The sequence below is a fragment of the Buteo buteo genome, chromosome 27 (genome assembly GCF_964188355.1).
Source record: "Buteo buteo chromosome 27, bButBut1.hap1.1, whole genome shotgun sequence".
In the NCBI taxonomy this organism is placed as follows: domain Eukaryota; kingdom Metazoa; phylum Chordata; class Aves; order Accipitriformes; family Accipitridae; genus Buteo; species Buteo buteo.
The window spans coordinates 11,138,761-11,153,443 of NC_134197.1; the positions used below are offsets into that span (position 1 = coordinate 11,138,761).

At 41.0% G+C, this 14,683-nt stretch overlaps 1 protein-coding gene across 3 annotated transcripts in view; it reads left to right on the top strand.

Moving 5' to 3' along the window:
- The first annotated feature begins 1,687 nt into the window (after positions 1-1,687).
- PDXDC1 (pyridoxal dependent decarboxylase domain containing 1) overlaps positions 1,688-14,683 on the top strand; it is a 34,478-nt gene continuing 21,482 nt past the window's right edge. The window contains exons 1-5 of one of the 3 annotated variants that reach the window (XM_075058586.1): positions 1,688-2,037; positions 9,504-9,577; positions 10,126-10,191; positions 11,461-11,544; positions 12,434-12,601. In XM_075058586.1, coding sequence (XP_074914687.1) covers positions 2,017-2,037; positions 9,504-9,577; positions 10,126-10,191; positions 11,461-11,544; positions 12,434-12,601 — 413 coding nt within the window. In that variant the 5' untranslated portion in view covers positions 1,688-2,016. The remainder of the gene's footprint in view (positions 2,038-9,503; positions 9,578-10,125; positions 10,192-11,460; positions 11,545-12,433; positions 12,602-14,683) is intronic. The other 2 variants (XM_075058588.1, XM_075058587.1) reach the window with 2 other exon arrangements.

A 14,683-nucleotide genomic window follows, 5' to 3' on the forward strand; every position in this document is an offset into this window, starting at 1 on the left:
TTCCGCCCGCCCGCCCGCCTCCTCCTCCTCGCGGGCCCGCCCCGGCCCCGCCGCCGCCGCCGCCCTCGCCATCTCTGCGGTTCCCGCTCCCCCTCGGGGCTGCCCCCCGCACTGGGGGCCGCCTCCGCCGGCCCTGCCCCTGCCCCTGCCCCTGCCCCTGCCAGGGAGGACCGGCACCTCGCGGGGTGCCCCGGCCTCGGCCGCCCCCACCTCCGGTGGGCCCGCAGGTGATAGCTGGGCACCCGGGCTTCGGTTCGTGTGGCTACGCGTTCACTCAGAAGTAGGTCACTGCGTCTCCTGCGCTTTGGTCTAAGTTGCACCATGGAGGCATGTGCAGTATTACTGCAACAATTAAGAGGCAAGTGAAAACTAGGCACTGTTTGCTTATGATCTTTTTAATTATCTCCTTGTTGCTTGCTTACATTGAGTAGGTTATGGCTTTTTCTTTCCAATTTGCTGTTGTTTTGCAGTCTGGTTTCTGTTACCCCGCCGAGCGGGGGCAATGCGCACCTGCTGAGCGGCAGCAGCCCATGCCGTTCCTCCACTTTGCCCTCTGCTAATTGAGACAATTTGAGGAGAAAGCCAGAAGTGATGCATGTTTATTCAAGGGACACGTGAACACAGCCTTGGACGTGCAGAACCATTGCCACAAAGCGGATCTGAAGTCCACGTAGTCAGCTTGCAGCTAGGGAGGGTCGTGTCCTGCGCGGCAGCCCTTACCCACAGAAGACAACGATCGCCTCGGGGAGCACCCGCAGTTTCCCCTTGGCCCTGGCAATGGGCTCAGGCTTGACTTGGGGAACCATCTCCAGGCAGGAGGTGGTAGTTCACTCCCTGTCCTAACAGTAACTGGGATTAATGCGCTTGAAACGATCATGAAATCCTCCAGGAATGACTATAAATAGGCACGGATGGCTCGTAGATTGAAATACATTTTAATAACAAGGTAGAGCGAGCTGCCCAGTGCTTGGGAGACACGCTGTGCGGGGGCCCACGAGCTGTCCTTCACCAGCGTGTCATCCCAATGCATAGACACGGCCGTGCGAAAACCACACCATCAGTGATAACCTGCAAGTTGTGCTATTAAATAATAGAAATGGCGCTAAAAGGAAGAGGGATATGTACCGAAAAATAACTCCAGCCTGAAAGGACAGAAGTAAAGCTCTGCAAAACAGGGCTTGGCTCTCCAGCTCTGCCTGTCCATCGAGAGCCCACAGGCAGAAGGGTGCCGTGCTCCCGCCGCCTCGCCCCCACGGGACACGTCCCCGTCCTCTCCGCCGCGCTCGGCCCGGCGGGGCAGGCCGGCTTATTGCCCGAGACGGGTGTCGCTCGGGGGTCCCGCCGAGCCCCGACGAAGCCGCTCTTCGAGGCTGTGCAGCGGCCCCCCGCGGGACCCGTACGTGGAGGAAGGGTTTCGGTGCCACCGTTAACCAGCCCCTGCAGGCCGAGCTGGCGACAGCGGGATGACGGCCGAGAGGTTTGCGAAGGCTGGAGCCATGCAGAACCTCCGCGGGGTACGGGGGGCGGCTTGCCACGACCCGCCGCCGCGGGGATTCGAACCCGCGACACGGCGGCGGCGCCTCCGCGCAGCTCTCGCCTCCCTGCTCCGCGCCCCAGTCGGTCGCTGCCCGAGCCGCGCTCACTGCGCATGCGCCAGTACCTGTCACCTCCCCGGTCGTTCTCCGGGACTGTTCCACCAGCCGGAGCCGGGGGGGGGAGCCCGGGAAACGGCAGCGGGCGGTGTGCGGGGACACGGAGCGGGCCGCGCTCTCCCCACCCCTGCTGTCACGGCGCGCGGCCCCGCCGCGCCTTCCGCTGGTGCCGCTGCCCCGAATCCCGCCCGCCTGTCCGCCGCGGCGCTCTCGGCCGCGGGGCGGGCCTGGTGCCGTTCCCTAGGTGAGCGCGTTCCCCGCCCCTCCCGCCGCGGCCTCGTCAGCGCTGCCAGCGTGGAGCCGGCCGGGGCTGAGGCGGAAGTGCCCGGTGGGGAGGCGGCGCGCACCGGGGACCCCGCCGGCTATGGACGCCTCTCTGGAGAAGGTCTGGCGGGGCGCACCGGTGCCGGGCTGGCGGGGGAGAGGGCGGCCCGGGGCACCTGCGGGCGGAGCGGTGGCTGAGGCGCGGCGGGCGCCGAGGGGCGAGCGGGCCCCGGCGGTCGCGCCGCTGGCGGGGCGGTGGGCTGCGCCGCGGGGCCGAGGAGGGGGAGCCGGGGTCGGCGGCGGGCCGGGGCTCGGTGCGGCCTTTCCCCAGCGCCTCGGCCGCGGCTCCGGCGGGGCTCCCGGCCCGCCTCCGCGGAGGGGGGCTGTGCCTCACGGGCCCGAGTCAACTTCGTCTCACGGAGCCTTGAGTCACCAGTGGAGCCCGCGGGCGTGTCCCCCTCCCGCTCCCCAGCCACGGCGCTTGGCGTCTGTCGCCTGTGCGAACGCCGTCTCTTTCTGTGTCCGGGATCTGTAAAAAGTCTGAATAACTACCAGGAAATGCTTTAGGAGAGGGTTTTTTTGTTTGTGTTCTTAAAAAGAAGATGGAGCTTATTTCCTGGGAATGTTAGCCTTCAGCAGGATATTGGAGAAAATATTGTTGGACTTTTTTGTCCCATTTTATACTGGAGGTGTTTGCTGCCTTGTGTTTGCTCTCTTCTGTCCAGTGTACTGTATGAGGCAAATATTGATTCTGTAATACCGTAACTGAATGACAAAACATATTTTGCTTTTGTCACTGTGAGTCAGTCAGAATCTGGTAGAGTAACCTGGGACCTGCCACACTTCTGCTGGCTTTCGTGGCACCTGCTGTGCTTCAGAAGACCTGCCCTAGAAGTGAGGATGGAATGGCTGCTCAAACATAGCTTATCACTAGTGTCGTATGTCTTTGAGGACAGTATACATTTGAAATAATTTACGTGCTTGACAGATGTTAATGCATCCTTCCCCTTTGCATCATTTACTACATGCAGCATGTTCGGTTTTATGTAATCTTCGGAATTGTCTAGAGAAGTTTGAATGGGATGTGCTCTAGTAAAATGAATAGCAAGGAAATTCAGGAAATATCTTTCTGATGTGGTTAACGACTTGGTAGCAGAGTGGTTTGATATATTACAATCCATATGAGGAATACAGTGTTAAAGAGTATTTGGTAGCCTTTAAAAGCTTAAGTTCTCTACTAGTGCTGACAAAAGTTACAGTGACTGCTGCTTGTTCTGAAAAGTTTTGATTACTTAAGTAACACTTAATTGAATATATTAGTTTGAAACATGGTCTTTATTAACTGGACTCAAGCAGAATAATGGTGGAATATGCAGTTATTTAAAGAAAGCACACTAGTACAGGGCAAGTGTCTGTCCTGTAGTACTAACAAAGTCCTTATAAACTTTGTTGGACTACGTCATCATAAGAAGCAAGAGAAATACTGTGTAAGAGTTAAACACCTAAATTTCTTAACAGAAGAAAAGTCCATGTTTTCGTTATTTGTATTCTTGTTGTAAGGAGCAGTCTATAATGGTGAGGGCCCTGTAAAAACTTACATGTCTGATTTTTCAATATATGCAAATAGAGATATATATAAAGAGTTATAATTTGTTTTACTTCCTCTCTTGTTTATCATGGCTTTTTTCCACATGTATGATAAAAGCTGTAGTCCTCTGTATAATAACAAGTCACCATACAATTATTGTCTTCTAGCCACTTAGCAGTTAGTGCCCTCCTGAAATAGACTTTGGTTAAGATTGTTGTAAATCTGTACAATCTGCCCTTTATCTAGTCTTGAGCATGATATATAAGAAGCCCTCTCCCTAAATGAATTTGAAATTCATCCAAGTTGGGATATGTTTATCCTCAGGGAATGTGTGTCTACTTATCTCGTGCTTATTTAAGCATTATCATAATACATCTGAGACTGTCTTTTATTTGAACCATGGATTCTCTCCTCCTTATGTATTTATACATGTAGCTTCTTGGGGTGTCAGTGATAAGTTCTTTTAAACTTGTATTAAAATTCATCAAAATTTTGTATTTTTCATAACAAAGGCAGCGTTTTGGTAGAATTACCTAATCAGCTGTAATGGATGGTGACATTGAATGACTACAGTCACTAGGTTCTTGCAAATGGAAAAAAGATTTTTTTAGCAGATGAGAAACTTCCTGAGAACTGAAAACATTGCTCAATAGGATTGCGAGGAAAATTGTAGAATCTGACACACAGGTGTGTGTACACCAACAATCTCAGAGTTTGATTTTGCAGATTATCTTTGTTTTATCAGACAAATGTTTTGGGTTTTTTATGTATTAAAATTGTGTGTTATAAGTGGTGTAATTAGAATGAATTGTATCTGAAATCAAGAAATCTTTTTGGGTGTAAACTTCAAATTTGAGTTCTTCTGGAAGCCTGTGCTAAATTTCAGAAATTTGGCTAAAAGATCTATGATTTCCCCAGCCCCTCCATTTATAATTTGATAGAAGTGACCTAAACTTCTTGCTGTCTCTACAGAAGTGTTTTCCCTAAACACAAAAAACCTGTTTTGGTTTCTTGCTCAGCCTGTGACTTTTGTCTTCTGTTACTGTGTTAATTACCACAACATCCTGGTAACTTTAGGGAAAACTAGTGACAGCAGACCTACATGCAAATCCTGCTGCATGTCAGGGAAGTGATAAAGATTAAAAAAGCAAATACCTATAAGCAGAACCCTTGTGGTGATACAGTGCCATTTTCATTCAAGCCTAACAGTCATGAAGTAGCTGCTTTTTTTATTTGTTATCTAAAACTTCTCTTAGCCTGGAGAATAAACACAGTATTCTTTTGGCTGAAGAATATTGATATTGTTTAAGATTAATTTACTGTTGAGAACAGTTTTTGGTTTTTGATGGTAAAACTTTCTTCTAGGCAAATATAATAATGTAGTGGGAAAATGAGGCATACTTCTCATGAAATATGTAATGAGCTACACCTGTGAGTTTCTCTGACACACAGTAATTTATGTTGGCTGTTTAAAAATCATCCCTTTCTTTTATTAGGAGTACAGCCTATGGAAGTGCAAAATCAAGGTTGTAAAACATTGGTATATGAAAGCAACATTCTCCTTTCTGAATTTGTAATTAACGTTCAGTCTTTTCACAACTGGAGAATGGCCCCTTATCCTTCCCCAGTTGCCAGGTGACCCAAAGGTTTGACATATTGCCTGTAAAACTGGAAACAGTTTACAGTTCAAAGTGCTTAAAAAAAAAAATAGTAACAGATTAGGTACAAAATAGGGAAGTAAATGTAAATCAAACCTATGGCAAGTTAACCTTAGTGAATTGGATTAACACATTTTGAAGGCAACAATGATAGAAGTCGAAGTACATAGTGAATGTCAGGGTCTTTGAAGGGCTTAAGGAGTCAGGAGGTGTCAGGGTGCTGAATGGACACCTTGAAGGAAGAAGCCGTGGCCAGTGCCTTCTTAGAGCTTGAAAAGACACTGCATGTCTTGTAACTCCTCTGGTCAAAGGATCGCCTAACTGTGATCCGCGTCAGATCCTGTGATACCAGGGGAAGGACTGAGTGCAGAAACTAAGGTAATACAGTATTTAATGCAGCCTTTTTAATCCCCTCAAAAAGTGCGTTGTCCTGTGGTTGAGGAGGTAGTATTCAAGAACTCATCCACCAGTCTTTTTAAAAACAGTTCAAAAACATGAAAAAAGTATTCTATTACTGATTTGATTTTGTACACACTTGCTCTCATTTACAGACAAAACTAAAGCAGTGTACTACTTTATTACGGCATGTTATCAAAGTGTGTTCAGAAACCTTTCTTAACTGAGTGGTTCATTGCTGCAACTTTGCCACACCTATTTTTCTTAAATAAGTAGAATTTTAAGAATTTTAAGTTGCTGCTTAAAATAAGTAGATAGTCTTCTGCTTCCCACCTCCATGCCCTTACTAATGTGAGCAGAGGAGGAAGCGTATATAAAATTCAGTACACAGCAGTAAAAGGTTTTCTTTTGCTTCCCATAATTCAAAAGAGAAAATAAGTTGCTGCATATCCACTTAGCAATTGGAAAAAACCAGAAGGGATTCATTCTCCAATTAAACCCACATCAGAATTCAAAGACTTTCTGGATTTCATAGCATTTTATGAAGCTTAGTGTAACTTCTTAGGCCTTTTAAAACTGTATTTTATGTATTTATTCTGCCAGTTTATTGGCAGAAGTGTTTCATGCATGTGTAATTACTAGTAAGTGAGACAGGATGAGTCACAAGGTAAGCATGTGCAGGTTTTAACATCTCATGTAATTCCACCAGGTGAATTTTGTGTTAGTAACAAAAAAAGCAGCTCAGAGCTCTTTTTATAATGCCTCTACATCTTGTGTCCTCATCTACAATAGATCTGTTTGAATATTTGCATGTGATGCTGAGGAAGGTTCAAACAAATAGCTGCCTTCCAAGCACTGATCATGTTTTACAGCAATCTGAATTAAAGTATGGGAGAGAGCCACAAACAGTGAATTATGTCTAGTTAACCACTCTGTTAAAGGCTCCCAGGAGCAATGCTGTGTTTTTTTTTGTTTTTTTTTTTTTTAAGTAAGGTTTCTTTTCAGAGTTTCTTCAGTGAGGTGCAACTCTGGAAACCACTGAAAATGTATGGAAATATTGCCAGTGATCATAGTTATATTTTTCTTCTAGCTATGTATATTGTATTCTGAGTATCAAATGCTTGCAGTGTATGTATATTTTTTTGATCTCTGTGATGAGGTCTTGATCTTTTTGTATTTGTACTGCTTTTTCACTCAGTGCTTAATTAAGTTGTGGCCCTCATAGCCAGTGAATGTTGTAGAATCCAGAAGTGTAAAAAAAAAAAATTTATTGCTAAATGCTGGGAGTCCTTGTGGGAAAATATTACTGAATACTTCCACTGTTCTTTTGTTCTTCCCCCAAACATCTGTTACTGGCTACTTCTAAAGCAACAGAATACAGAGAGCTATCATTCTTGGTTTGATCCAGTATGACCATGCTTGGCTACTGATTCTTTCAGCCACCTACCACTTGCTATAATATGAGTTAAATCTCAATATTTTGGTAAAAATAGTCTTTGAACATATGGTAACTCTCAACTTAATTTTTTTTCTTTTCTTGTTCAGTCCTCTGGATAAATATAGTGTAAAATCCTCATGTAAATTAATCCCAATACCTTCTGTGATTGAATTTGCTTTTGTGTCTGCATCTGCATGAGCAAACGTATTTGCCTGTGTTGCACGTGTGCAACAGTTGCATGCGTGCGTTTCCATCAGCAGTGATGGAAGGTGTGTGCAAGCCTTAGGAGTAGCGTTTCTCAAATACTGTAGCAGACAAGGTATTATATCCCTGCAGCGTGGATAGTGTAAGTTTAATATTTAAACTTGTTTTGGATTTTTTTTTTTTTAAACAACCACCTCCTACCCCCAGCATCACTCCAACCTTAGCAGCAGTCTAGAGGGTTAACTACTATAGGTTTTGGTATGTGGGCCTATCTTTTGAAAAAGGGTTGATGTTGAATTTATGGAGGTTCTGCTTACAGTACATTTGGGAAGCAGAGGAAGGGAGAAGAGACTCTCTAACAGGGTCACCTGAGTGAGTATCTTAGGGGTTTTTGCTGTCTAATGTGATGGCTCTTGTCAGTGGTGTTACCTTCTACCTTCATATTGGGGTATATTTATTTTTCAAATACAGTTTAGTATTGATCACTATAGGTAAATCAGACTCTGCCAGATGATACCTTTCACATTCTCTGGAAGCTTCTAGATGGCATCTAATCCTTAAATGGATAAATGTTCCTGTCCAGATCTCTTGTGTCAGTGTCACAAGCTTCTGCCAGGCTTCTTGGCTTAAAGTTCGTAAAAGAGATTCCTTCAAAGCAAAAGCAGTTCTTTGGAAAATACTACTTACTTGGCTTTGAACTTGTCACTCATTCACGGGGAATAAGTTCAATGATTTTTAAAGCTCTTCCATCCTGACAGGCGCTCTAACAAGTGTCTGTTGTTACCTGGTTTCAGCAGTGAAATTGGAATTTTTGACCTGTTTTGTGTAGCTAGAGGGTTGCAACTGCTGGAAGATGAGCCTCTTCTGCATGTCAGTCTTTCTTAAGCTGCCTGCTGCAGGTCAGTTTTACTCTTTTTGTCCAGTTAAAGGGCATCTCTCCAGTAAGTTAAGATTAAAAATTCGTTTAAAGGTACCACAAATAGGAAAAAATAGATTTACAAGAGTATTTGGATTAGGCATTTTCTCATGTGTTTTGAAAACTACCAGTGTAAAAGTTTGACAGGGAAACCTGAATGGGGAAATGGCAGGGAAGACTGCCATTTTATTTCTGCCTTTGCTAGAACAGTCTTGAACGGTATCTTCTTGTGTTTCCTAGGTAAGAAATGTTAGCTTTTTTAACCTCTTCTGGGAATTATTATTTGAACATGTTTGAATACCCCTTAGTTGAACTGCAAGTTTAATACCTCTTAGTTGAACTGGCAATCTAAAAAAACCAAAACTGTGAATTTATGCAAATTTCCCCTGAATTTGCATAAAAATGCTCAATGACCTAAAACCTGCATTCGTCAAATTTTTCAGTGTTTAGCTTCCCAAAGAACTTATTTTCTAGAAGGTAACTTTCTTGTAAGAATAGTGTTGTACTTATCCACTGATCGCTTTCTCATTTGGTGGTGGGTTGTTTGGGGGGGGGATGTTATGTTGGTTTTTGGTGGTTGTTTTTTTTCACTCTGTTACTATTATGGCCGAGGGGCTAGTTGTTGTTTTTTTTTTAATGAGAGTCTGTACACCATGAGAGTTGACTGTCTCAACTTAACTGAGGATATGGTAATGGTTTTTTTTGGTGGAGGAACATGAGTTCTCAGGTGAAGTAAAAGGATAATTTCTAAATGCGATTTGCCACTGAAAGACTTGTGATTGTATTTTCTGTTTCCCATACTCTGTAGAAAGATTAGGGTGTCCCTTAACAGTTTTTTTTAATTCTGTTTTTGTTTGTTTGTTTTTCTTCAATTTTGGATAGGACTGCATGTGAATTTTTACATTTAAGGGAATAGTTGAAGTTTTATTGCTGGTGTAGAGTGGTTATGAAAAAGAAAAACATCATTCAGTTGGGCTAAAGTGGCACATACTCAATTTTTTAGCTAAATCATTATAATGAGCACTTACTTGAACACCTTGTGTTTCTCAAATCCTTCTTGCCTTCTGATGCTCTTTCTTTTATTATTCATCAGAAAAAGTTATTACTTTCCTCGTAGAGAAAAAAATTGGATCTATCAATCCACATCACAATTGAGTTTTCTTTGGGTTATTTTAGGTTAGTAGTATGTTCTCATTTCGTCTATTTTGAGTTCAGGATATTCAACATATTGTTATTTTTAAATGAGTACACACAGACTAATTAAAAGAATCTGGCTGATGCATGAATTTGTATTGAGGATGTGGTGGGGACAGTAGTAAGATAAATGTTTAGTAAGATAAATGTGTTTTGGTCTTTTCTTAAAAGTTGTTATCTTTTTTCCTGAAAGATGGTTGACCCTACTCTAGCAGAAATGGGAAAGAATCTGAATGAAGCAATGAAGATGCTAGAAGACAATCAAAGGTATGTGCAAAGGATAACAACTACAAAAACAATAGCTGTTTGTGCTAAGGGGAGGATTATTAATGTTGCTGTCATTAAGCAGGTAAGAACTAATTTTCATAGTAGTTTAAGTCCATATTGTCTTTCTGAAGCTTACACCTATACAAATCACCATTGTTTCTCAAATGATGGGATTTTTAAAATGAATGTACATATTTTTATGTATATTCTGTAATATTCAGAGCAAGTCCAGCAAGTCTGTTTTTTCAGAGATGTTAGATTTTTCTTATTGCTGTGCAAGTAACTTTTAATTCCTATATATATATGAGACTTTTCTGTAAGTTTGACATTTTCTGTTAAAGGACTAAAAACCCAAAACTTAGGAGCTCTTTAATTCAGTCTGAGCTAAACTTTTGTGTTGGTCTCATCTGATTTACTTAGGAAAATGTTGTCAGTTAAATAGATTGCAAACACATCAGTATGTATTTCTGCAAGTCAAAGTCAACTACATATTTGATGTTATAAAACATAAACTAAATACATAGTTTATTCTTGTGTCTCTAACTTAGAAAAGCAGAGGAAGAAAATGAAAAGAAGTATGCACGGAAGGATATTCCTGGACCACTCCAAGGCAGGTAGGTGATAACTAGATAATGCTCTTTACTTTTCAGAATCTGTAAAATACATGTAACATGTTTGTTTTCCAAGCAACTTCTGTATTAATGCAAACATGAACATTTATCAACCTTTTCTATACTCATGTAGGGGCGGGGGGGGGGAGGAGATTATCCTCATACCAACTACTTCCGTACTCACATATGTAAAAGAAAAAAAAGATTACTTGTCCTGGGTGACTGAAATTTTGAACTGTTGGAATTTAATGAAGTATTGGTGCCTACAGCTGTGATTTAGACTTAAAGTAAATATAAACTTGTGCTATAGAATAAAGATTCATTAAAACACCCAGATAAAAAAAAAAAACAAACTGAGACTGATAAGGTAGAAAACCTGAGAAAAAAAAACAAAACCAAAAACCACAAAACAAAACCAAAACACCCTCCCCCCACCTTTTTAGCACAGCTGTCTTAAAAAATTATATGGTGCTCTTGTGCATAAGGCAGGTAAGATCATTGTACCTGAAAACTAAGAGTTAAATTGGTTGTAGCCTCTTTGGAAGATGATCCTGCAGGAGCCCAAACTAGCACTTCAGAAAGTATTGCAAAATCTATTTAAGTCTTCTGTGTACATAAACTAAACTTGGTTTTGAGTGGAGACACTGAATTAGCTTTTTTAAGAATAAAAAGCAATTTCAACTGTCAGACTGTAAGTTCTTATGCTACTGTAAATTTTAGTTGGAATTATGCAAATAAAGTGTTGTGGATCTTTTCCAGTTTTACCATGTTAGAGTGCATCATGTCAGAAGTCTAATGTAGCTTTTGTTTGCCAGAAACTAATATTTGTAGGTGGTAGTTTAACAGATGTGCTGCGTTTGTGAGACAAAGCTGGATCATGTGAAGAGAAATTTGGATCCTTGGCTATAACCTTCCTTTGCTATGTAGCAATAAGCAATTAAATGTTGTCAAGTCAAACTTTTCAGTCCAAACTTTCAGATTTCAGTAGATTTGTTTTTATGTGGGTTTGAGTTCTTACTTATTGAAGTGCCCTACTATAATTAAGTAGGGTTTTGAATTAATTAATTCAGCAACGTTGTCTTCATGATTTGTTTTTCTGAGAGCAAGGAACCATTTTTGTTGCTATACTCAGAATTCTGTAAAAGTGCAGTGTTGTCTTCATGTCTTACCATGCAGTGTCCCAGATGGCCTCTTTGTTGGATGCTGGTACTTACCTTTTTTTTTCTTTTTTTTTTTTTTATGACTCTTGTTTTCTCCACCTTGGTATGCCAGTGGCCAGGATATGGTGAGCATACTTCAGTTAGTTCAGAACCTAATGCATGGAGAGGAGGAAGAGGAAACTTCACAGGCTTACCGGTAAAGCCAATATGAGTTATTGTATGTGGAAGATATCTGATTTTGTTATATTCTGATTATTATAGAACTTATACATTTAAGTGTTTTAAAGTGTAAAGATACTATGCAACCGTGTAACTTTTTAAAGGAAACTTACATTATACAGCAAACCAGAATAATGCATTAGGCTTGGCTTTCTTAAAATTTTAAAGCTTTCATTTCTAATTACTAAATTGAATTATACACGGGAATTGTTTCTGATGTGACAGCTCATTTTGTTTTCTACTTTCTGAAGGTTGTTTTAAGTCTGAAAGTCTTATAGAACTTTGAATACCGATATTTTTACCATCTCTCCCTGTAGATTTTAAAGGAAAAAAAGACAAAATAAAATGTTTCCATTTTTCTGTAAAATGGAAATAATGCTAACTAATCTGCAGAAGATTATTGAAAACCAACATCTGAAAAACAACTTGAAGATTAAAAAATGAACCAACCAACCAAAAAAAGCCCAACAAACCAAAAAACCCCCAACAAACTAATGAATGCTGTACCTCTAAAGATATTAATAATAAGCCTTTTGAGTTTCCTCTGCATGAGGAGAGAAAGGTATGTGTTTAACACATTTTAAAGTCCCAGTGCAGATAAGGTGCTTCATTCCAACTCATGCAAGTTAATTGGCTAAAAAAGATGCTGAGGTGTTATTGTAAGCAGCTAGGCCAAGTGAAGTGCAAGTGCTTTTGTCTGCACTGGGTTTTTAGTATGTAATACACAATGACAGGAAGGTGACTGTGGTATACTGTACTCTGCTCTGCTAAATAGTTAAAATTGCATGTCACAAATTCTGCCACTCTACAGTAAAAACACACAAGCCTAAAATTACTGTAATGTTCATGACTTATTTAGTTGGCAGTTACTCTGTTTTGGCTTGCAGACTTCAAAATGTTGGTGAACAGGGTCACATGGCTCTACTGGGACATAGTTTGGCTGCTTATATATCAGTGCTAGACAGGGAAAGACTGAGAAAACTTACAACAAGGATCCTTTCTGATACTACTCTCTGGCTCTGCAGGCTTTTCAGGTGAGTCACTGTGAATAACTTATGTATGAATTGGTAGTGATAACTGTTTAAAAATGTGTGGCTGGACTGAAGATGTCAGCAAAAGAAACCACTGTGCCACAAACTTACAAATATTCTTTGAAAAGTCTGAAACACAACACCTAATTAAAAAAAAAAAAAGACTGCATTTTGAATGGCAGGAACTTATTAGTAACATGGTTGCCATAAAAATCCTTTTATAACAGTTATATGATGGAGGTAAGGACCAAAGTACAGTTGCAGACATACGGTTGGTCAAACATTTAACTAAATTCTTCTCTCTTGAGCCATATGCTATGTTGCTGAGACTTGGGGTACTTCCTGGTTTTAAAATATGTTTTCAGTTAACTTCTCCTTTGCTCTTCCTGGATCTAGTTTATTTTTCCAGGTATGGTAGGTGACACTACCAAAATTTACACTACAGTGAAATATTTCATAAATGCCTGTTTCATCATGTACCACAGATATCTTAAACTGTTCTAGGAGAGAAGAAGAATGGAGATCAGCTGGGGGGAGGTGTCAGAGTGGGGGGATTCACTGATTAGAAATTCCTTCCTTTCTTCCTGAAGCAAAAAAAACAAACTGCTTTTTCCCTTTCATGATACTGTATCTTTCAGAAAATGTTGCCAGCGCTACTGAGATTTATTTACTTATTTATCTATTTATTTGTTTTAGCGCAGTGCAAGATGAAATGGTAAAAATATAACTGAAGTTAACCCTAATTTAGTTGTTAGAATTACAAAGGATTTTTCTTACATTGATGGGCTCACCTCTATCAGAATTATTTTATAAATTCAGTGATTATTTTTATGTCTTTGACTTAAAGATCTTGAAACCTTGTGCAATGATGATATTTGAGAAGTTGCAGATAATCCACTATTTTGACAAATGTATGTGTATATAGAGAGGGTGTCAGTGATGTTTCTAAATGGCATGGCTAACAAAAAGAAATATTTCTGTTTTGAATCAAATATTCAGTAACATTGTGATTTTGTGATTAATGCTGGGTATCTATTGAACTGTGGTCCCCAAACTTTTTTGACCCATAGGCAACAGCATTGAACAAATACTGTGCTGTGAACTGCTTCATGCTTCTTGACATTTTATGTGGCTATGAGCAACACTAGAGGAATTTCCCTTTGCCTGTGTTAGATCACAGAACTGTTGTGTAAAGGTGAAGTAAATGTTTGCATGTGGGTCATTCTGGAGTTTAACTCTGGAATACTTAGCAGTATATGTGCATCAGATAGTCTGTGATAACCTAAGATTTTTCAGGGCCTGTATGTAAATTTGTTGATAAACGCCACTCTTAAATTGTGCAAGGCACTGACTTACATGTTTGTCCTGGTTTTTGCTGGGATAGAGTTAATTTTCTTCTTAGTAGCTGGTACAGTGTGTTTTGGATTTATTGTGAGAATAATGTTGATAACACACTAATGTTTTAGTTGTTGATAAGTAGTGCTTATCCTAAGTTAAGGATTTTTTTGTTTCCCATGCTCTGCCAGCAAGCAGGTGTTCAAGAAGCTGGGAGGGACCGTAGCCAGGACAGCTGACCTGAACTAGCTAAAGGGATATTCCATATCGTAGAACGTCATGTACAGTATATAGATGGGGGGGGGAGAGTTGGCCAGGAGGGGCAGATCGCTGCTCAGGCATCCGTCAGAGGGGAGTGAGCAATTGCATTGTGCATCACTTGTCTTTTCTTGGGTTTCATCTCTTTTTTAAAAATTATATTTATTATTATTATAATAATATTTCATTTTACTTCAGTTATTGAATAGTTATTTTCTCAATTCATGAGTTACTTTTTGGTTTTTGATTCTCCTCCCCATCCCATTGGGAGGGGGGGCGTGAGCGAGCGGCTGTGTGGTGTCTAGTTACTGGCTGGGGTTAAACCACAACAGTGTTGCACAAAAATGCTAAAAGAAAAATCTAGCTTGCAAGTTGCTTAATAAATTGACAACACCCATACCTTATCTCTTCTTTGGTTAATTTGCTCCCGTTTCTTGACTATAAATGTTAATACGCTGATCTGAGTTTGATTCTTAAACAGGTTAAAAATGG